Source organism: Anarrhichthys ocellatus, unplaced genomic scaffold, assembly GCF_004355925.1.
Source record: "Anarrhichthys ocellatus isolate YVR2014 unplaced genomic scaffold, GSC_Weel_1.0 scaffold98, whole genome shotgun sequence".
Taxonomy (NCBI): Eukaryota; Metazoa; Chordata; class Actinopteri; order Perciformes; family Anarhichadidae; genus Anarrhichthys; species Anarrhichthys ocellatus.
This window is the reverse complement of record NW_022280128.1, coordinates 137,938-162,146: the sequence shown is the minus strand read 5'-3', so window position 1 is coordinate 162,146 and position 24,209 is coordinate 137,938. Positions and strand designations below refer to the sequence as shown.

Genomic DNA, 24,209 nt, shown 5'->3' with positions numbered 1-24,209 from the left:
GCGTTAATTAATGAATGCGTTAACGCGAAATTAACGCGTTAACTTGCCCAGCACTACTTTAAACCTTACTGAGTAATTCCATTTTATTACAACATGAGGCTTATTTTTCTAGCTTTAACCATCATTTCTGTTAATAATAATAAAGTTGTACTCACCAAGTAAGCAGCTGAAGACATCTCTAAAGACGTTTTTTTTTTTAACCAGGCTGTAAACATATTTATTTCTGCTGTAAAGTTGGCCCTTTTAAGGGGTTAATGGGGACCTTTGGAGCCAGCCTCAGTTGGCAATTGCTGTTGTGTTTCCACCACCTAACTTCTCCCAACACCACCAATTATAGTTCTTTAAACCAATGACATACAATACATCATTTAGTGAGCTGTAGAGGTGTTGGTAGGTGTATTTTTGAACTTTGGACAGACCAGGCTAGCTGTTTCCCCCTGCTTTGAGTCTCTATGCTAAGCTAGGCGAATTGCCTCCCAGATGTGTACACACAGAGTTAGACTGATATGAATATTCTCATTTCACTCTAAGAAAGAAAGCAAATAAGCTTATTTCCCAAAATATTGAAGTACTCTTTTAAAAACTCAATTTCCTGAAGAAAAGACAAATCTGATTTCAAGCTGATCTTAAAACTTCCAGCCAAATATCAAGTGTGTGGTTGCTCGCCCTTCAGGTGACTCAGCGTTTCTTTGACTCGGTGTCGACTCAGTTGGAACGTTGGTACGAGAGGACGATTGCGGAGGTGGAGCAGCAGACGAAGCTCAGAGCCCAGCAGGACCAGAAGGAGCTGCTGCAGCAAATAAGCACGCTGGAGGAGGAGCTTCAGAGGCTGAAGACCAATGAGAAGGGAGAAAGCTGATGAAGTTTTGATGTATAAGAAAGATAAGAAAGACAACCTAGTAAACAAATGAATAAGAAGGAGACATGTCCCCCCTCACTCTTTAGACGGCAGTATTTGACCACTCTACTTTTTACAGTCAGAAAACTAACGTTATGTTAAAAATATTTTTTTTAAACAGGGGAAACTGCAGATACTGGGACCACGTGGTAACAATGCCTGTATATTAATTTAGCTAATGTAATGTGTATATGCAGAGTGAAATCATGCTGGAATATATACATGCATGTTTAATTTGCTTTTAATTTGTATTTTGTTATTTGTTACCTTTGACACCGAATGAATAGACTGACCGACAGTGAAGGTCTCTATTTAATCCCTGAGTCCTTTTGTGACTTTAAATGTAATTCAATATACGTAAGTCAGTTTTAATTCCTTGTCATCAAATGTAATGAGATTACATAATAATATTATCAATGTATGACCCAAATACATCTCTGTGTTTTGTCTTGTACAAGGTTTTGATCTATCTTCCATGAAAACTGATGCAAAAAATATGTTTGTGGAAGTTGTGAAGCAGGTTGTGTTATTGGAGCAGGAGACTTGTTACTTTTTTGTCATGTTGGTGTAAATGTCTCTGTTTATTGTCCACAATGTTGAATGAACAAAGTGACTCAAAGGGCCTGCAGGAGATGAGACCTGGAGCGCACAGAACAAATCTTTGGTAACTATCAAATCTACTAGTGGTAGTAGATGTAGTAATAGTTGAAGTTTTTGCAGTCGTAGTTGATGTTGTAGTAGTACTATTAGTACTAATGGTTGTTATAGCAGTAGTACTTTTGTAGTAACCGCTGTAGTAACATTAATATAATTAGTAATTGTTGAAGTTGTAGAAGTCATAAAAATGTAATATTATAATAATAATAATTATAGATTTTATTTATAGCGCTTTTAAAAGGTACTCAAAGATACTTTACATGGTAAAAACAGAAACAATAGAAGTAATAACAATAAGAGCAGAATAGATAACAGTAAGGAACAACATGAAAAAGAAAAAGAGAAACAGACATAAGTGACTTTACAGGTTAAAAGCAGATTTAAATAGCTGAGTTTTGAAAGTTTTGAAAGTGCGAGTGACGAGAATGTCTGAGGTACTGGGGGAGGGAGTTCCAGAGGGAGGGGACAGCGATGGAGAAGGCCCTGTCCCCCCAGGTCCGATGCTTGGACCAAGTAGGGGGGGGTAAGGAGGTTGGCGTCGGCGGATCTGTATCAACACGTTGGGAGCGTGTTGATGCAGGAGGTCAGAAAGGTATGAAGGGGCGAGGTTATGAAGGGCTTTGTATGTGATGAGAAGAATAGAATTATAGAATGCCGTGAGAAAAAAGAGGAAGACTGATGAAAAATAGTATAACACAGTATAGTATTGAAAACATGATAAAGGCGTATGTCATACAAATATCATGGTAAAGCATGTCATGAAAAAATCATAAAGGGTGTCATGATATTGTATATTATAGAAATTCTATATAGAATTTGATGAAAATGTAATAAAAATACCATAGTATATAGTGTGATAAAAACATAACATAGTGTGCCATAAAAAAGTCATAGTATAATGTGCCATGAAAGATTAATAAAACATGTCAAACCAAATATTATAAAATACGACCCAGTGTAGTATTTTGTAAAAGATTAATAGAAAATGTCATAGTATAGTATGTCATAAACAAATAAAAAATAAATTTTGCAATAAAAAATAATTAGCAATAGAGTATGTCATGAAACATTTTACTGTATAGTATGCCATACAAATGTTTTAAAAGTCATAGATTAGAATGCCATAAAAATGTCAATAGTATGATATGCCATCAAAATATTATGCCATCAAAAAATGATAATAATATACATCATAAAAATGCCATTAAAAAGCAAAGTATAGTATACCATGAACATATATACAGTAAGTGTCTTGCCCAAGGACACATTGACATGGACAGATTGAACCTCTGATCTTTATGAAGATAAAGTATGTGATAGGGAAGGCAATTAAAAATATATTATAGTATGCCAAAAAGTTATCATATATAATATCATAAAAGGTCATACTAGTATATTATAAAAATGTCATGCAATAGTATACAATACAGATGAAAAATAGCCTCTTGGCTCACTTACAGGAATGTTTTATTAATGTGCACTGTCCCTACCCAAATAAACCAATAAATAAATGAAATAGAAAATTATAATATACTACGACACAACAATATGATAGTATGCCATGAAGATAAAATAGTAAAAGATAAAAAGTGTCATAAAAGTCGTGATAAAAAATGTGTACTATACATTATGTCACAAAAAAATGTTATGAGGATATCATAGAAAATGTCATAGTATAGTATGTCATAAAAATGTAAACAAAAGAATGACATTACAACGTCATTAATCTACATCATTTAGAATGCCATGAAAAATGTATTACAAATATCTCATTATTAAGTCATAGTCATATGCCATAAAAATGCCATAGAAATTCCATAGAATAAAATGCCATGAAAGTAAGATAGTATGACTTAATAATATTGAATGTCGTAAAAATGTCTTAAAAGGGCCACTGTATAGTGTACCATGATTATATCATTAAAATATCATCAATATTATAGCATTCCTTAGAAAATATAATTGTATATTATGCCATAAAAATGTCATGGTATAGAATTTCTTAAAAATGTCATTAAAGATGTCATGGTATTGTAGCCATACAAAATGTCATTGAATTGCCATAAAAGATGTTTAAAAAATACAAGTATTTCATAAGAAATGCCAAAGTATAATATGTCTTGTCCTTGAATGAATTGAATAGAAAATGTCAAAGTATAGTAAGTAAATAATATAGTATGTCATACAGAATGTCATAAAACATGTCACTGTATACCAAATATTGTATGCCACAAAAGTCACATAAGAGTCACAATTTAGTATGTTGTAAAAGTATAATAAAACATGTCTAGTATGCCAGAGTATACATATAGTATGCAATAAAAAAATAATGAATTACTATGTCATGAAAATGTCTTAGTAAAGTATGTCAGAAAAAAGTCATATCATAGTATGTCATGAAAATTAAAATATTGTATTCCATAAAATATCATCGTATAGAATGTCATTAACATGATAGTATAGTATGTTACAGATAGTGCCATAAAATATGTCATAGTATAGTGTGTTGTAAAAAGTCATAAAATTATTGTATTCCATAAAATGTCATATTATAGTATTGCAAATATATATATTTACATTATATGTTAAAATATTATATTATGACATAATGAATTCCATTAAAGTATGATAGACCATACAAATGTCACAGTATATGTTTTACACTACATGTCAACATTCATACACGGATGGCTGAAGCTGCCATACAAGCTGCCACCTGCCCATCAAGATGTAAACTAAATGCTCACATACACACACTCACACGTACACGCACTCACACATACACACACTCACACATACACACTCACACGTACACACACTCACACATACACACTCACACGTACACACACTCACACGTACACTCACTCACACGTACACACACACACACGTACACTCACTCACACGTACACACACTCACATACACACTCACACGTACACTCACTCACACATACACAGCGATGGCACAGCCTTCGGGAGCAAACCTGACATTCAGTATCTTGGACCAAGGACACACAGCCACAGCCTTCCCTCAATATAGAATGCTAAATGCCATAGTATATTACACCCTAAAAAATAATAGCATTGTCTTCATGAGTAGTATATTATGCCATAAAAATGAAATGGTATGTCTTATTGAATGTCATTGTAAGGGACACTATAACAGATTAATGAAAAATGTTTACAAAAGTCATATATTATCTCATGAAAGAGTAAAAAAATGGGCTAAAAATGTCATGATAAATGTCATAGCATAGTATGCCATTAAAGAGTCATAAAAAAACTATTATAATATACTAGGTCACCCAATCATCAACACTTTGAGAATCTCTGTTGTAGTAGTTCTCCTTTATGTTGTACTAGTTGTTGTAGAAGTCGTTTTTGTAGTAGTGGTAGTAGTTGTAGTAGTAGTAGCAGTTATAGTAGCAGTAGTAGTAGTAGTTGTATTTGTAGTAGTAGTAGTGGCAGTAGTTGTAGTAGTAGTTGTAGTAGTAGCAGTTGTAGTAGTAGCAGTTGTAGTTGTAGTAGTAGTAGTTGTAGTAGTAGCAGTTGTAGTTGTTGTAGTAGTAGTAGTAGCAGTAGTTGTAGTAGTAGTAGTAGTAGCAGCAGTAGTTGTAGTAGTTGTAGTAGTAGTAGCAGTAGTTGTAGTAGTTGTAGCAGTGGCGGGCCGTGCATTTTATACCTAGGCCTTCACTGTTGTCCTGCAGCTGAAATACCACCTTATAACCACATGATGGCGCCACAGATATTATCAGTTTCTAAGGCTGTAACTATGTACGTATTAAATGTACGTAACGTTCGGTACGAGACTTGCAATACGTTTGAATAGTACTAGAGCATCTGGAAAATGCAGAAGCTTATATTCAGGAAAATATAATATTTTCTGCACTCATGGAGGACAGTGGTTTTCAGCTGGTCTGGCTGTGGGCCCCATCATCATTCCTTAACGACAAGTCACAGCCCAAAGAGATGTCTTATGATTTTACTTTCACAACTTGAGCATTGTACGTACTGCTCTGCAATGTCTTTCCTCGTCTCAGCCCCCTGTGTCATGGTGCATCTCACTCAGTCAGAAAGCCCATATTTGATTGGCTGAGCTGCAGCACGTGATGTGATTCACTACCCTCATGCCTCTGCTGTTAAGCTTCGTTTAACGATGGTCATGTGCTCGCCCACTGACCAATCACAGCGCACTCTGCACCTCCCGGCAGACACTGAGCTGCACTAATGCTGACGTCATTATAGGCCGGCGAGCAGGCTCTGATACGTCAAAGAATACGCCCAACATGTCAAACTAAAGATCTGATTGGTTGAAGAATATGACAATCAACAATATCGTCCCCGTTCACTTAAACTGCAAATGGATGCAGGCCTCCGTCTGCAGGCCTGGATCTCTGTTCTTACCTAGAGACACAGAGGTGAAATCTGATTGGATAAAAGCTCTACTTAAAACAGCCCTCAGAAATGAAATCAAGTCATTTGGAGACATGAATAACCTTTCAATGACACGGTATGATATTAGGCTTGTATCTAAACTGTTAAAAAAGTACTGGGTTGGTTATACTATAGGGCAAAGAGCAGGTAAGATAATGCAGAGTCATAATGCAAAAGAGATCATGTCAATAATCTAGCCGTAAATCATTATAATAACAGTCTAAGAATAAAGGAAAGTAAAAGATGCAATACCACACTGAATACTCCATTAGTCCTGGATTCTTACTTCACTACTACTAAGAGTAAAGAGGTTTCATCAGAAAAGATGAAAGTATGGGGCCCTGGTAGCCTAATAGTTGAGGCACATACCACATAACACCTACGGTTCGATTCTGGCAGAGAACCCATGTTGCGTGTCACTCCCCTCTCGTTCACCCTGTTTCCTGTCTCTTTAAACTGCCTACTGTCAACTAGAAATGCTTTTGCATTGTTACTACATTACAATTACTGGATCAAGAAACCTTACTCTGTAAGCAGCACTTAAAAGTAAATACAATCGGTTAAAACACAATGTTAACTCATGAAGATGACACACCCGATGATAATAATGATATACTGTCAAGAAATGTAATCTAGCGTCCTTTTTGAAAGCTCCTCATTCATTCCGTATAGAAAACCCAGATTTGTAGTGCAGGGCTTAATTACATTTCCCCTCTGAATTAGTGAAACAAAAGTATGAAGAAGCACGAACAACCACCTTAAAATAGACGGATTAAATATTCATAGTTACATGCCCCCAGTCTCTAGGTAAATTGGGATCACTATATGAATTAAAAGTGCTAACGAGGATATCAAGACCAACTTGTGGGTGAGTTTAAACCTGGTGTCAACAAACAGGCAGACTGGATAAAGTCCCGCCTTCGCTGCTCAGCTGTCAGTCAGGCCATTGGGCGGAGCTACTGATGAAGCAGGTTGTGTAATCCAATGATCCTGGGGTGACATTTGGCCTCAGCGAACACAGCCACAGCTTCTGAAGGGAAAATCAAATCAATGCTCCATTGACTCTGTCAGAGCGCGATGGAAACCTAATTAAAGGCCCTCCAGGCACAGCTGGTCATTTTATGCAGCCAAGCACCAGGGCTCTCAAATCAAGCCGGCAACTATTGCTTTACTCTGTGCTCTGAGGGGGGGTTTGTGGGCCACCCTGACCAGGATAGTGTCAGCATTCAATATGCTAAAAACTCATGCCTATGTCATGTCATTGCTAAACAGTTGACATACAGCAGTGCAAAGACACCAAGCTGTTTACATGGCCAATAAAAATGAAAATTCCACTAATATTCCCGTTTACATGCAGCTGTGCATACACCAATTAACGTGCAAAATGTTTTGATTTTTTCTAAATTTATTTGACTTCTTTAAAAATGTAATTCACCTCAATTTTGATTCTGCAGTAATTGAACCAACATATAAAGTTGTTACGTTGAATATGTGCAAACAGTTGCTTCTGTGCACATTTCATTATTATTCAGTATTCATTCATTCATCAAAGATGTTCAGCCCAGTGGAGTAGATGGAGGGCTGGTGATAAGTCTCTGTGTGTCCATCACTACAAGTGACACTTTTCACATTATAGCAATTTGACCAGTTGTGAATACACTGAATAAACATATTGACAGCTTTAACCACAATGTAATAAAAATGCAAATGGTGTCAAAGTACTGAGTCCTATCGGGATCTTCATGTGGGAGCTTTTTTCACTGTTAAATCATTTTCACATGAAGACTTTCACAATGTCTCTGTCCACATTCTTTGTTGGAGGGAATTTATGCAGGCAGACATATAGATAACTCCAACATTGTAAATTAACATAAACATGATCCATTAAACCACACTAGCCACATTAGATTAGACAACGGACCCGGTACCGGCTACACTCGTGTGCCGTAGTTTAAAAACTTGCGACGGAAGAGTGTCTATTATAGAAGATATGATTGTTATACTGTTTTGAAAACATGGGGTCTTCAGCTTTTACATTCCATAAACCAACTGTATGTTGTCCAAATTATGTCTCATTACAAAGTATTTTAAGAATAAAGTCATACAAATTTAACCTTCATAAATATAAGAGACATTGACTTAATAAACGTCGATATCTTGCCCGCTGTAAATGTGGAAACGAAGCAGTCAACTTCACATTTTGCACTGAAACAAATCTATGTTCTCGCTAAATTATTTCAACAAGGCATGTTATTTTTGCCAAAAATGGCAGATTCTTGTAACTTACAGTACTATTGAAAAGTTGGGGTTGATGGGAAGCCACAGTGCCGCAGCCATTTTAGTCAAGTTAGACTGACTTGCACTTGGAGCGCTGGCTGCTCGTGGCCTGCTGGTGGCTGTATCTAAGCGCCTAAAGCAACAAGCTTCATATCATTCTATATAGCTTGCTTGGATGAATCTGTAGATATGTCATAGAACATAGTGGAGCCTGGCATTCTTCATCTATCTGCTTGTATAGCATGGAGCTCTTCAGTGATATTGTGTTTATTACTATTTCAATGTTTTGGGGAGATTACATTTATTTGTATCATGGCTATATGGAAATAAATAGTGTTTTGAAATAGAAGTTCTCCATGTTTTGGCCATGTTTACTGTTTACATGTTAACTGTTTACTGGGAGTTTTGAGTATATTCTTGTGAATTGTATCATAAATGTGAGTATAAATGAGTATTTTCATCACATTTACAGTCCCAGCTGTAGTAAACAGTAGTAGAAGACACTCACTATCATCATTATCCATACAACTGAGTTATAATGGTGGCATTGGCTTTGTAATTTAGATTTAATACTAGGAAAAAATCTTATTTTTTTCTTGATTGCATCTCCATTTACTCTGGAATGGTTATAGAGAAAGGGAGACAATAATTATGCATGTACGCCTTATGGTTGAGATGCTATTCCTGATTCATTTTGGGTTTGTTATTTTAGGGACCTTTTTTTTCCCCAAGAGATTTCCTAACAGTTTAAAGCCTCCCTGCTGGCTCAGTTTTTATGTTGAGGGCACCAGAAGTGGGCCCTATGTGAAAGACCAGCCATAAACAAATATCAGTCTCTCTGTCAGCGAGACTGATATTGATGGCACTGGTTGGAGTTGGCACTGCTGGCGTGGGAGAAGGGAGGGCTGTGGGTGTGGGGGGGGGGCATTGTCCCGTCGGGAGGCAATCAATGGTCACATCCTGTGAACCCTGCATGTAACACGGGAGAGCACTCCCAACACACAGACAGCTGCAGTACACACAAACAATACAAAGACAGAGGAGAGCAGAGGGATGTGGACTGGAGTTTGGGACCGGCACAAGAGGACCATCAAACACCTCCATGGGGTAGCCATACAGACACAGGCAATTCCTAGGATGCTCATAAACATAATGAAGTTCATCAAGAGGCAAAGAGGGAGCACATACCAGTGATATGTAAGTGCTGCTGAAATGGTTGATTCTTTGAGTCATTTGCTGTAATGTCATGTTCCCAATTGTGCAACACATTGGTCCAGGAATGACTCTGTATGAAGTTTTCTCATATGGCCTAAATTGTAATTTTAAACACCATACTTGCATTTATTATTGTCAAAATAAGTGAATGCTAAATTACTGGCCTTCTAACAGAGAAACCAGACTACGCTTGGTGCATTGCATTTTCCATATTCCACCATAAAATATAATTTGCATGTTGTTTTCTATAGCACTGCAAGGCTCAATGTTATTTTGTGTAAATGCCTCTGTATCAGCATGGGTTGTCTGGTGACGGCAAGGACATAATTTGACAAGAGGATGACGCACACTATTATATGATTGCACCACCAATGTTTCGATCACATGTGGTTTTATTAAGGCCTTGAAAAAGAACAACTGTTGTTCAATTGTCAGTGGTACAATAAAATCATTGGAGTCATGAAGTCATCTTTTTAAAACAAGTGTCTCTTAACCCCAGACTGTTGTGATGATGTCATCCAGAGATGACTTCTGGAACTACACCATAGACTGAATAATGAAACAAAATGCTTGAGCTCTACAGCAGCCATGATGATAGCATATACTGGGGTATAGTATAAGCCGTTCATGCAAATCAAACACTTGATTGAATATCTTAACTAAAAAGCCTCAAACTAACTAATCACTTTCTCAGACAGTTTCATCAGATGGCGCACACAAAGTCTTCTTTTTCCATGGCACACTTTGTTGTAATGAATTTCGTCACAATGCCAGACCACAGTTCTCTTTGGTCTGACTAGACTTTTGCTCGAGACAGGGCTCATTTTAATGTAGGCTGTACAACACATGATTGACAGTTATCTCTTTCAGTCAGACATCAACATGCACCCTGCTATTCCTGATTGGACGAGCTCACCACTTGCTAGGATGTCAGTGGTTGCTGCAATTTTAGAACTGGAAAAATAAAGTAACTCATTGGGATTGTTGTTTGTGATCTTTGGAAGATCTGAGGTGTTTACATGAACTTCTAAGCACTCCACTCAGTTTGCTGATTGGCCCAGTATGTATCTCAATACATGTATCTCAATACATACTGGACTATTGGGCTCCAAGTTGAGAATCACAGACAAGGTAGGGAAGTCAGAAAGTATTGAGTCTTTTCATTGGATTCTAAAAATATACAGTAACAGCAACCTTATTCTGAGAAGGATTCCTGGACTTCATTACAACTTGGGTTTTATTTTCCTTGATCTGGTGAGCATCAGTTATAAAAACACTGTACCGACCAAATAAATTCCTCTTAGATCTTGGGACGCCACAACATTGTAACAGCTTACAACCCAACTATCTGCTTGAATTTACTGTAGTTGTGCACACCTTTGTGTGTTCCTGAGCAAATTATTAGTGGCATTACTGCTGCACCAACTTTTGGTTTTACCGCCGCAGGAAACCGTAGGCAATCTGGCTAAACTGTCACTTTCTTATCATCATCTGACTTATTTACTTAATGACTTATGATTTAGTTTTAGTGAGGTTGCCATGTCCTGTGAACTCAGTAATTTCAATGTTGTCAATCAATAGCGCTTATACAAAAATAAAACCTGTAAACTGTGGCTGTCCTTTCGAATTTCATAGTGAAAACATAGTTAATATGTTTGTTTTTGTGCATGCTGTGTCTCCACAGTTTGAGGACATGTGGCAGTGAAGTGGTGAGACGCTGACCATGGGTGACTGGAACCTGCTGGGCAGCATCCTAGAAGAGGTCCACGTTCATTCCACTATCGTGGGCAAGATCTGGCTTACCATACTCTTCATCTTCCGCATGCTGATCCTGGGTGCGGCCGCTGAGGACGTATGGGACGACGAGCAGTCCGAGTTTGTCTGCAACACTGACCAGCCAGGCTGCAAGGTGGTCTGCTACGACCGTGCCTTCCCCATCTCCCTCATACGTTTCTGGGTCCTGCAGGTCATCTTTGTCTCTGCGCCATCGTTGGTCTACATGGGCCATGCCCTCTACTGCATGCGAGCACTAGAGAAGGAGCGCCACCGCAGACGGGCCCAGCTGAAGGAGGAGCTGGACGAGGTTGAGTTGGCCTTGGACGAACATAAGCGCATGGAGAGGGAGCTGAGGAGGCTGGATGAGCAGAGGAGGGTGAAGAAGGCTCCTCTCAGAGGCTCTCTGTTAAGAACCTACATCATCCATATCCTTACACGCTCTGTGGTGGAGGTCTGCTTCATCCTGGGCCAGTATATACTTTATGGTGTCCAACTGGAGCCCCTCTATAGGTGTGAGAGGCTACCTTGCCCCAACAGTGTAGACTGTTACATCTCCAGGCCCACAGAGAAGACCATTTTCATGGTTTTCATGATCGCCATTGCTGGTGTGTCACTGTTCCTCAACATTCTGGAAATATCCCACCTGGGGATCAGGAAAATCAAACAGACACTGTATGGAGAAAGGTACACGGAAGATGACAGTTTGATTTACAAGTCTAAGAAGAAGTCCTTACCACACCTTTGTGTAATGAGTAATGTATCACCTCACAACGGGCCTTTGACTCAGACCTTCAAAGTGATTCCAGAGGCGGATATGAAGCCTCCATATTACAACACTGGGCTCAAAGCCAACCAGGATGCACCAAGACATAACAGCGTGGCCTATCTGGGACACAGTCAGACCAGCTATATCTGTCCCGAACCTAGGATGCCACTCAGGTCTAGCCAGAACTTTGCCATGCAGGCCCCCCAAACCCATGAAGGTCCAGAAGTCCGCACAGCTATGGTGGACCATCATCTAGCCTGGGCTTCTGTTGTGTCAAATGTGGAGGGAAGTTCAACAAGCCATCATGCGGATCCCCATGAGGGAGAGCGCCCTCACCCCAGCCATTTGGAAGCTCTGCTGTCCACTAGCACCTTAAGGCCCGGCGCTATCAGAAACCTGGATGAGGACGAGCGAAGGGAGTCAATGGAGAGCGTCCTGATATCCAACCCCAGGAAGACCAGCTTCATGATCAGGCCACCATCTGAGAGCTTGTCCTCCATCAGTGGCTCCACGAGCCCTTCCTTACATACCTCAGAAGAGTCAGATGAACTGGGCTCCCTGCAGGGAGACATGCCGATGATGCCGCCTGCCGGGGGCCGAAGAATGTCAATGGCAAGTAAAGAGCAGAGATTTTCTCATGTGTCCGAATTTGGTTTACTCTGCCTTTGGTGCCTAGAGTCTAATAGTCTATATCTGTTATATGTATGAAACCTGGAGCTTCTGCCAGTGTACTATCAAAGAAGTCAAAACGAAAATTCCTCTGACGCTTGCTCACTGGTAGAGTTTTGAAGATAAGCATTTCATTCACTAAGTCAACCAACAAATTTTGCCAGAATATGAAGAGTAATCAAACAGAAAGTGGCAGCAGAAGATATGAATCAGTGTTTTGAAGAGAGAAAGAGGGAGAGAGAACAAATAGTTTCTGTTGATTTGGACGAAGCCCAATATTGACAACTTGGCAGCCTCTGTCCACTCAATGTTCTCAGAAGGGTGTAATGGGATGAAATCAAACTGCTCTAAAGTTTCAGATAAAGCCCTTCAGTTCTGACAGGAAAAGCAAAACAGCAGCAACAATAGTCAGGAGGCAATTGCAAGCGTGTTGGAATTATAGACAGAACTAACGGTACTGAATTGAATAATATTTCTTGTATGAGATCAGACAGATCATGAAATGAAATTATTTTATAATAGTTTCTTAAAAATTGACATTTGAACACTTAACGAATTAATAAATAAGTATAAATCTACAATTAGATTCAATATGAATTTTATAGATTATAAATCTTTCATGAACACATTTAGCTACGCAGACCTTGTGCTCTCAATTTTATAATTTGTGCACACTAATTATTAATTCATGCTGTCAAATTTTTGTACAATGGAATTAACAGACCATACCCGTTAACATTTCAACATGTTTAAGGGACGTAAATAAAAAACACATGTCTTAGAAACTGGTATTTCATCTGTTGAACAGTGTTTAACATCCCTTTAAAATGTTAACAAAACACTTGTTCTGTTGATACATTAATGAGAATGTACCTACAATTTATTTTACCCATTTGTTGTTTTTTTCTTACTCATGACCTCTGCTGGGCTTAATAGATTTCATATGATTGCTGCATTTATTGTTACATCATCAACAACATTTTTACAGAATATGTATACCTCTGCACTGATTTTTCTTCCATTTTGGAATTAGGAGCAATATTGACGTCTTCATCATTCTTTGTTCCCAGATGTGAAAATATCCCTTTACAGAAATGTGCACTTGAAGAATATTTGGTGAACTTATTTATAGGTTGGTAATGTTGAGAAACTAGCAAGAGTACGATAGATTTAAAAAAATGATCCAACCTAAAAGCCCAGCCCAGTGTTGAAGCTAGCAATAAAAGTAGCTAGCAGCACCAGAGTGCAGGCAGATAGGCAGGTAGACAGGTAAGTAGACAGACAGGTAGCCCGTCCAATCCATTCAGGCTGAATGAAATGATGATGACTTATTACAATCCTGTGACAGTCACAAATGCATTTGATTTATTGATTGCTGTTTGGATGTGATGAAAATTTGAACAATCGAATATATAATATAATAAATATTACCAACCCTAGCTTTAAGCAGTGATACTGGACAAGTGCTGACAGACGCTTGCGTCACTGCACACCAGGTATACACTGTGCGTTTTGTCCAGCACCAGCTACCGTCTAACTTCAAGCTGTCCTCTTGTCTTTCTCAGAGCATGTTTCTGGATATCTCCTCTATCATGAAGAAGTGAGGCGACGGGGCTCTAACACCGTGGTAGGAGGAGCCTGTGTTCCACAAACTTTATCAGTGTATCCAGCCTTCAACATTGATTCACCACTCAAGTCACGCGGGGCCAAAGCCGGTGAGACAGTCAGCCATGACGAGGCAGCGGCTCAGTGCCAAAGCCCAGTACGTTTTGGAATTGAAGCACCATAGAACGTCTACATGTGGGAACATAGAGGGAAAGGAATGTACCTTTTTTTTATGTGGACATCTTTCCATGTGATGGCTGAATTGTTAAGAGTGTGCAGAAACAACACGATGGATTATGGAGCGAACTCCTCAGAGGATCTCTTTGCTTCTGTAACATGGACTTTGTGCGCTTAAAATACTTTTTCGAAATTGAAATCTTGGTTAGTCAGTGTGTATCTGTATATAGTTATTTATATACGGCCAGTTCATGAGAAATTATGAAACCTTATATTGTATTCAGATTAAATGCTTCTTAACAAAACAGCAATCATTTTGTGAACAGATATTGAATCAGAATCCACACACCAACACCACACTGTAGAATTCTCATGCTTTTTGTTTTATTTCTCAAGAAAAAAAATACCTAGACAAAATGTTTTTTTTTGTCCTTTAAAAACCGTTTTCATATCAAATAATCAAAACATGACATGTTGCACAATATTTACAAAATAATCGAAACAAAACACAAGTCATTTGAACATTCAAAGGAAATGGAAAATGCTCAATCTGCATTTAACAGTCATGTTGCAGGTACTCAAATAAAAAAAGAAACAGGTAAAAATGGCTCACCAAAATCTACAAATACGATGAAGTGACCACTGTAAAAAGTTTGAAACAACGCCACAGAAACTGTCTACATGTCTATCATACAGTCCTTACCCATAAGACGAGGTATGCTGAACTATCCAGGTAGATAAGTGCTTAGTCTGTTCGACTGAGATTCAAAAAAATTAAAGAAACTCAAACATCACAATCTGAGATTCAAGTGGCCCCGATTAACTTATTCTGTAAACAGATTGGATTAAATAAGTATTTCTGCCACCATTTATTGTCATTTAAAAATACTTAAAGGAAAAAGTCTTCCCTGATAACCACTGCTCATGGTTTAAACAATAACTGTGCCTATAGATTGGAGCTGCATTCAGAGTCGTTGGAAAGTTAAGCATCCTAAGAAGAAAAATGCAATTACAGCAATGTAATTGACTATTCAGATAATATCAAATACTTCAAATATTTCTTGACACGTGTGATATAATCATGTTATGCCATATAAATATTTCAGCATACTGTGTAAAGTTGTACCACTGCAGATTACTGGTAAACACGCCTTCAACATGGCAGCTATTTGCTTTTCATTTATTTCAGGCCAGCTGCAGATACTTGCGTGTGTTAGCTAAGCTGTCACAGTAAACATGTCAGCTTTTACTTTTGTTGAAGTTCTTTTGGTTAAAGTTTTTCTTTGTCTGCATTGCGTTACTGCACAATATTACAGTGTCTGATGGATTACATAACGCAGGCCAGTTTCAAGTCCAAACGAGGTCATGTTTGCACCAAACCACACAGAGCATAATTCAGAGATTAAAGTGTGCTTTATGGCTGGCAGTAATAGGAAGTAAATGGATTTTATAGTCAAACAGGAGAAAAAGGAACCATTGGTATGTTCCTTTAGATTCTATCATCACCATATATTTTGCTCTTATTATGGCCAATGAGTTCTGAGATTCATTTATTAATAAGTCATTGTTTCAACATTAATGTCAGACTTCTGTTCTGACATCTTTTCCTCAAACTCCTGACTTTTTCTTTATAATAACTACAAGTGGCTACTCTTCAGAATTGATCCTGTTCCCTACATTAAGGAATATTGTTCCACCTCCTCAGCTTGAAACATTAGATTGTTCACATCTCTGAAATGCAGCCTTCAATGAGCTGCTTAAGTACATTTTAATCTTTAAAACAGTTGGTCCTCTATTATGGTTTATTCCTTCATGACACCTACAAGAGCATGTGGAGACCCACAGTGGTCAATATTAAATAAATAAACAAGGAATATGCATATGAATAAATACACGCAAATGTATAATGTAGCAATGAAATTGTGAAATAATCCAAACAACTGGAAGTTTTTTTAAACTTAGCTGATTATTACAGAATGTTGTCTCTTTCTGCATTTAAAAAAAAATTCCAGCAGTTTAACTTTTAAAAATGTATTTGTCACGCAATGCATTATATAATAATGTCATAGTTATATTACATATTCTGTCTGTATTTATTGATAGGATTATTTATTTCAGTTATTTATTGACATTGAACTGTCTGGGATCTCCATATTTCCAGAGGGGTGGGGGTGTACGTGGCTGATCTCAAAGGGGAGCTTATTGAACATCCATCCATCCATCCATCCATCCATCCATCCATTAGGGTCAGCAGGCTACACCCTGGACATGTCTCCGTTCAGATACAGGACACAGACACACAGAGACAGACAACCGTCCACGCTCATCAGCCCAACCTGCATGTCTTTAGACTGGACCGCTTTATGAACAGTGAGAGAAAAAGTGTCAAATAAAGGGGACAGAAGGGGCCACGTCCACGTTTTATCACAACTGTGGCAACTTCAAGCTGCAGTGCAGTTTCCATTGAATAAAATCCATTGTTCCCTCATGAGATAGTTTGGCCTCTGGAACCTCTAAGGCAAGAAATTGTAGCTGCACTTGTCAGATGCTTATTTTTTTCACAAATGAATCAATACTTATATAAATAAAAATTAAACAAAAAACTTTTTTAGCTGTTTAATTTAATTCTCAGGTCTCAATTACTTTTTACAAAAACAAAAAGGTAATACACAACAATTGTAAACATACTCACACCTCTTTAAGTTTAAATAAACTGAAGTAAGTACATGTGTGACTTGTAAATGAAGACTTATTTTCATATGAAAATTGGCAACAACAAAGAAAATACAACCATTAACAAATCAACTCTAAGAAAGGGTAGCAACCTACATCTAACATCTATGCAACTTCCTCCACACCCGACCCCCGAACCCCCCAAACAAGATTCCAAATAAATTAATTAATAAGTTCACATTGAGGAATTAAAGTCTATGAAAGTCAGCTGAGCAGTGTTCTTCAGAGTACTCGGAGCATTTAACACATTCTGATGAGATTACGGTTGGCTAGCAGGGATATCGTGGCTAACAAAATCAAGCTGCCATTATATACCGATCCACATGAACTCAATATATTTCCACTTATTTTCAAAACTAGGAGTTCACAAAATGGGTTATTAACCAATTTCCGAAAAATACAAATACAATGAAACATTGGCGATTCTTTTGTAGTTTGACGTTCCTGTGCTAAAAGTGATTTCCCCTCTTGGACAAAAGAAGCCCAAACCCATCCGGGGCTCCGACACCACGGACGTGCAGCGCTGTGAGGCTGACAGTGCAGCAGCAGCAGCAGCAGCAGCAGCGCGTTGGTGGGCAGCAGCACTCACCACTGCCACGTGCCTCGCCATCGACTTTTAAACAGCAAATGAATTTGGCATGTCCCTAAATCAATACAATGCCAGAGTGTTCGTTCGGAGCTCGGAGCTCCATGGCGTACACTATTAGAGATACTGGTTTGTAAGTAGAGATTGATAATTTTGCTTAGTGTTTAAACAAATTCACATACCATGTGTGAATTTGAAAATGTAGGCGTCATACAGTACTTTTAGTGGGGATATTTTGTCTTATGTACAATACAAGAACAGTGCAGCTAAATACATAATTACCATAAGTACAAACACTAAATTCTTACTACTGCTAAGACAATAAATAAACGGGACGAAAAAGAGCACTTAAGATTTGTGTAAGCTGTTCTTTAAATGACCATACCGGTGTGTTTAAACTGGAGTCCATTTCACATGGGCCGTGTGTGCTTTACATGACTACCATCCATTTTCCACAGCATGAAATTTTTCTACACTAATACATAATGTACAAATCAACTAGAAGCTCGCTTGAGAAAAGAAATCCATCACAGTGAACATTATGTGTGTTCTTATTTTGGATTTTCACTTTTATTTCGTATCCCAATGTGAAGACTTTTCAAGTCCACCTTTGAGAACGATTTCAGTTAACACTTCATTTAGCCGGTCCTGTAATTCTTTTATAATGGATAGAAAATAAAAAGAATTTCCGAAGAATTTCCCCGGAGGAATTATGACATAATGTTCTAAGACAGTGTGCCTGGGAAAATACCGTAGACTGTATATTAAGATGGACGACACGTTTCTTCCCGCTGTACCAAAAAAGAAGCCAAAATATCCCACATATGGAAGCTGCCATCTTGAGATTTTGACATGGTTTGGAGCCAGAGTCTACACAGTAGTGATCGGGGGGACTGCAACATGGTATCGGGGTCCTGCCCACAAACCCACTCGAGCCAATAGAGAGCCAAGTACAACTTAAGACGTCTTACCCCCTTTTTATAGCATCAAATAACTCATCAAAACCAAACTTATCAGAAAAATGAACACTGGAGCATCTATCAGCGTGGTGAGAACTAACCTGAATAACAGAAACCATCTTTGGGAAAAATTAATTTTAAGTACTTTGATTTTTTTGTCCCATCTGCTAACGAGGAGGGGGGCGGGGTTTATGACCTGTACGGCAGTGAGCCACCAGGCGATCCAGATGTTTTGGCTTCACTTTTTCACAGTTGTCATGTCGTCCATCTTTACATACAATCTATGGCAAATCCCCATCTATTTGATTTCTTTAAGAAAGGACCAAGAAATTATGTAATAGTAACATAGTTGTGTTTTTAATTTCCCGAAGAGATTTCCTTGATGGGCCTGCTAAAATCCTAATGACTGGAAAATGACCTGAGATCAGTTTTAACATAATATCGTATCAGTTTGTTGGAAACTACTTGGCTATAATTACAACTACACAGACAGACAAATGTCTATATTTTTGTTTGCTTTGGTGAACAAACTAATTAAGCTCGATCAGTTTTCAACTTTTCTGCATGTCCATTGAGTGGAATTAAAATGAACTAAGAAACACTACAGCATGCTTTGTAAAACGGTCAGCAGAAATGTAAACCTGACACCGGTATGGTCCTTTAATCTATTTGGACACCCAGTGACTGGCTCGGGCTCTAAGTGCCGACGCCACAATGCGTTTGCTCATACTCGATGCCAGCTGTCACCTCTTGGAGGTGCCGGGCAGTGCTTGAACTTTGTAATGTAGTTCTGTCTCTTAGCGCACATTTGAAAAAAGGCAGAGAGAGAATTGTGTAGAAATGTCCATCTGAGTACAAGTGAAGTTTGACAAAAGAAACTTTGCATAATGAGAGTTCATTTGACCATTTCATCTAATGTAAAATATTACAAATACACACCTTTGGTAACATTTTACTTTAAAGCCCTGTGTCCCTCAATAACTACTAGATCACTTCAATTGTTAAGTGATATGATAAAAGGTAAGCTGTTTGATGGTGTACCATATATTTAATAATTCAAAGGATTAGTTGAGTGAGAAAATGGATATTCACCTTGTGTCTGTGTGTGAAGTACAGAGGAGGAGTTGGGATGTGGTTAGCCTAGCTACCTTTATACAACATGTACACCAACAGAAATGTTGTGGTTTTAGTCGGCAAACAACAGTGCAGTGACTGGTGACAGCTTTCTCAAGTCTTGTGCCACGTGCACGTCATTCTGCTCAGACCATAATCATGAGTTTATGATTATGGCCTCCGAGTTGCAATTTCTTCCCAGAGATATCAGGAAATCCCGTCTTCCACAACGTCTCCCTCTTGGTGAAAAGAACTACAGTAGTGTCAGCAGACCGGAAGCAAAATGGCTGCAAAGCTGGAAGTTACAGCCACTATAAAAACAATCAACTTAGGTAACTTATAAATACACTACAAAGATGGAACAAAAGAAGCTTATTTAAAGCGTCAATATGTATCATTTAGGAGGGATCTATTGGCAGAAATTGAATACAATATTAATAGGTATGTTATGTTTAGTGTATAATCATCTAACAATACGAAAAGTGTTTTTGTTAGCTTAGAATGAGCTGTTTATACCTACATACGGAGCGGGTCCTCCCAGCCACCGTCTTTTTACAGTAGTCCGGAACGGACTAACCAAACACTCTAGATAGTGCCATTTGAGTTTCCGTGTCAGCCGCCGGTGTCCTCCAACACGCTTGGCACACGAGAGAGGTTTCAGTTAGTTGCAATCTGCAACCTCTCCCCGAGATGTCCCCAAATCTACACACTGGATCTTTAAGCTCATTAAAGATGTGCATTTAAGGCTAACAGTGGGGGTAAACATCCAGGAATCGTGCCTGAACTTTTCCTACTCTTTCAACTCTACTGACAACACATGAGTGCAGCTTTATTGTTACAATGATGTTGCGTCTACCTTTCTTCCAACCAACTTTAGATGAAACTACACCCACTGCAAAAGCCAAAGCCTCGATGCGCTGTTGACGGACGTGTTGATGAAGTTACTGTTTATCAGACCACACAAATGAGACAAGAATTAGCTAGCTAGGGCACCCTGCACTTCCAGCGCCTCAAGACTTTGGGAAGCTCGTGAGACGGACCAGTGACAGCGAGCTGGTGGACGTTTGTCTAAGCGGTGGAGAATGCTAGAGCCAGCATGCGCCACCAGTGTAGCATGAAAGCATGGAAATAGCAAGCTAGCAAGCTAACTAGCCAGCCAGCAGCTAAATTAGTATAAAATGTAACAACTTAATGATGTTAAATTCATCCACACACTTGTCACAGCATAGGAATGCTCATAACTCACGGCAGCGACTACTAGCTAATCCCAGCACAGACGACGCTGCGTCAGGCTTTCATCGTACGGAAGTGGGCATGAAAAAAATCAATAGATACTGTCGTGTATGAGACTAAAACCAATGGATCTGGTAGCTCATGCTATAGCCAGAAGTGCTGTATAACTTTTTCACTTTGGATGGAGCCATGCTAGCTGTTTCACCCTCGTACTTAACACACAGACGCAAGATTGACAACCATCAGAACATTTCACCCTCAGAAAGAAAGGAAATAAGCATATTTATCAAAATTGTGGACCACTGCTTCAGTGAGCCAGAGGTGCTGCAATTTAAAATGGTCAAATATGAATTATTATAATTATTTATATTACTAAATGACCAATTTTATTTACTAAATCAATCATCTAAGTAATTATCAAGGACAGGACAGTAAAGCAAAGTGCATGTACATGTTAACAGGGACATTACTGAACATTCTGAGGAATTCCTGAGTTTAACCTCCCATGATGCACGAGAGAGGGAGGGAAGCTGACAGGAAGAAAAATCAGGATGATACACAGAAAGAAAGAAAGCTGCCAGTGCTTCTGTTTTATCTCCAGTCCAAAAATACCTGTTGAACAGTATTGCTGATAAGACAACGCTTGTGTCATCCATTACAAAAAAAGAAAGAAGAAAAAAATACTTCAAATATCAAGAGAAGTATGACGGTGTCATAGACCAAACTGTCTGCCACCAGACTCTAAGTACAGTTCTGTCTCCTCTGTTCCTCCGTTGTACATTTCTCAGTCATTTCCTGACAGAAATCCACTGTTACGGTTGGGCTACATACCTCCTCTGTGGACCCCAGCACCAGTGGACACTCTGGGTTCTCTTGCCCCAGACCTGACTCCTCCAGTCCCCCCTGACTGGGACCCACGTCGGACAGACACGCCGTATCGCCTTGTGGCGACGCGGGTGACCTGGGCCGGGGTGAGCCCTCGTCTGAAAAAGGCGACGGCGGGTGGGACGTGAGGTCGATGCTGGCGGAGACAGGAGGTGGCCCCTCCCGACACACTTGCTGGGAGAGGAAGGAGAGGTTCTGCCACAGCTCCGACATGCAAACCTTCAGCTGGTTGCGCTCGCTCAGCAGCTTCTCCTTCTCGCACACCTGTGAGTGCATAAGACACGGCGTCATCAACAATGCTGCCCACTCCGCCAGTGAGCAGTGTGTCAGGTGTACCGAGACCAAAACAACAAGAGCATCAGTCGTTTGTTCAAAGGCCAGAGATCGGTGTCATGTAGTCGACCCTGGCTCAACCATTTGATTTGCGCCTCACTGTTAATATTTACGACACTTACCATTAACCTGTCCATCAACCACTTTATATTTATGACACCTATAGTTAATCTGTTTATACATTTCTGGTATTGTGTAAATTTGGTTTTGTACCTTATTGAAAGTATTTGGCTTTATTTTTACTCTTTATCTTTGCACCCCCCCCATAATACCTGATGTGTGACTTTTCCTTCAACACAATGATGTGAAAGTTAACAGCAATCCCTTCTTGCTTCTCGAGGAGCTACAGTTGGCCCACATGACCACTAAAGGGTGTGCTACATCACTAATCTAAAAGGCATTCTATAGTATACAACAACCAAAGGTACAACAGGTACTTAAGCTTCCACTTTAAGACTTGTTGCATCAATTAGATGTTGTCTGATATTTGATCTGGTTTTGTCATGCACCTTTGAGACCCAGTAGGTTTCTGTTGTGTTTGATTGGAATGTGTGTGTGTTTGTTACGTGATCGTACCAGTTTGCGGATCTCGCCCTCCAGGTTCTGGATGCAGTCCAGCTTCCTCTTGCGACAGCGCTGGGCGGCGATGCGGTTTTTGCTGCGGCGACGGATGTCGTGGATGAACTCCAGCTGCTCCGAGGTCAGCTTGTGCATCTTGATGAGGATCTGGAAGTCGTTGCGTGGCAGGTTGGTGATGTGGTCCACGGGGAAGGGCAAGTTCACCTAAAGAAGGACCAGAGGGGTTTCATTTCTCAATCAAAATGAATCGCTTTCATACTTAGGTCATGTGATGAGAGATGAGCCAACAACATGACAACAGGGTAAACTCTGATGAAGATCAGGGCATATGGTTGAAAACTCTAGAAAAAGCCAGTAAATAAGTTTTCCAGTGTCATCTGACTGTGACTGTATGTGTAATTGATGGCACTTAATTTATTTTGTGGGAGTTCAATTAAAACTGACAAAATCCCTGTGCTCCATGAGCTCTAATAATCTCCCACATGCCTGCAGTCTTACTGGGCACCGTGAAAGTTACCAGAAAATGCATCACACAAGTAGGCACATAGACTAGTCATAAATACCACAAGTGAAGGCCCCTCTGGTTGGTGGAGCTTGTTGGAACCAGGCGGCAACCTCAGGTTCTGCCAAGTGAAGCCAATATGGAAGTGTCTTAAAGCTGCATTCTCTCTACTGACCACCAGGGGCGACTCCTCTGGTTGTATAGAAGTCTATGAGAAAATGACTCTACTTCTCTCTTGATTTATTACCTCAGTAAACATTGTAAACATGAGCTTATGGTCTCAATCTCTAGTTTCAAGTCTTCTTCAATACAGCATGATGTTCATTGAGTAAATAATGGTCCATTTAGAGTCAAACAGACCATAAAGCAGGGTAAAACCAACATGGCAACGTCCATAATCAAAGACGGCGACGGCAAAATCGCCAAACTCGAGGCTTCAAAACGACGTCCACAAACCAATGGGTGACGTCACGATGACTACGTTCACTTCTTATAGTCAGTCTATGGTTGGAACCATGTGCAGGCTGCACTGCCACCATGTCTTCATGCTTTTTGTGAAATAAATCTTTTGATCTATGTTTTTGACTTACATTTGGCAATATTACAATGACTCATCAATTAAAGATAAGAGGGTCAGTGATTTGTTGTAGTAGCAATGCAAAATACAACATGAAATATGTAAGTTCAATATGTAATTAATAACAGCAGGCTAAAACGCTTTTCTAAAAAGTATTTTCTTTTTCTTTAACCACATTTAAAGCACGAAAACCAGTTCCACCATAATATCATGTTATGCTGCATTGATATATATGTCT

The 24,209-nt window shown here is 39.2% G+C and overlaps 3 protein-coding genes across 3 annotated transcripts in view; 2 read left to right on the top strand and 1 right to left on the bottom strand.

The window, feature by feature from the left end:
• Nucleotides 1-910, top strand: part of ankrd6a (ankyrin repeat domain 6a) — a 46,782-nt gene extending 45,872 nt beyond the window's left edge. Inside the window, exon 14 of the mRNA XM_031875875.1 lies at nt 674-910. Coding sequence (XP_031731735.1) covers nt 674-859 — 186 coding nt within the window. The 3' untranslated portion in view covers nt 860-910. The remainder of the gene's footprint in view (nt 1-673) is intronic.
• Nucleotides 911-11,201: 10,291 nt separating this feature from the next.
• LOC116399042 (gap junction alpha-1 protein-like) lies at nt 11,202-17,824 on the top strand. The gene is made up of 3 exons (XM_031875873.1): nt 11,202-12,672; nt 14,255-14,451; nt 17,639-17,824. Exons 1-3 carry the CDS (start codon nt 11,202-11,204, stop codon nt 17,822-17,824), a joined length of 1,854 nt encoding a protein of 617 aa, XP_031731733.1.
• Nucleotides 15,817-24,209, bottom strand: part of LOC116399031 (transcription regulator protein BACH2-like) — a 69,807-nt gene continuing 61,414 nt past the window's right edge. Inside the window, exons 4-5 of the mRNA XM_031875860.1 lie at nt 22,890-23,096; nt 15,817-22,244 (exon numbers count right to left, since the gene is read on the bottom strand). Of these exons, the coding sequence (XP_031731720.1) occupies nt 21,837-22,244; nt 22,890-23,096 (615 nt within the window). The 3' untranslated portion in view covers nt 15,817-21,836. The remainder of the gene's footprint in view (nt 22,245-22,889; nt 23,097-24,209) is intronic.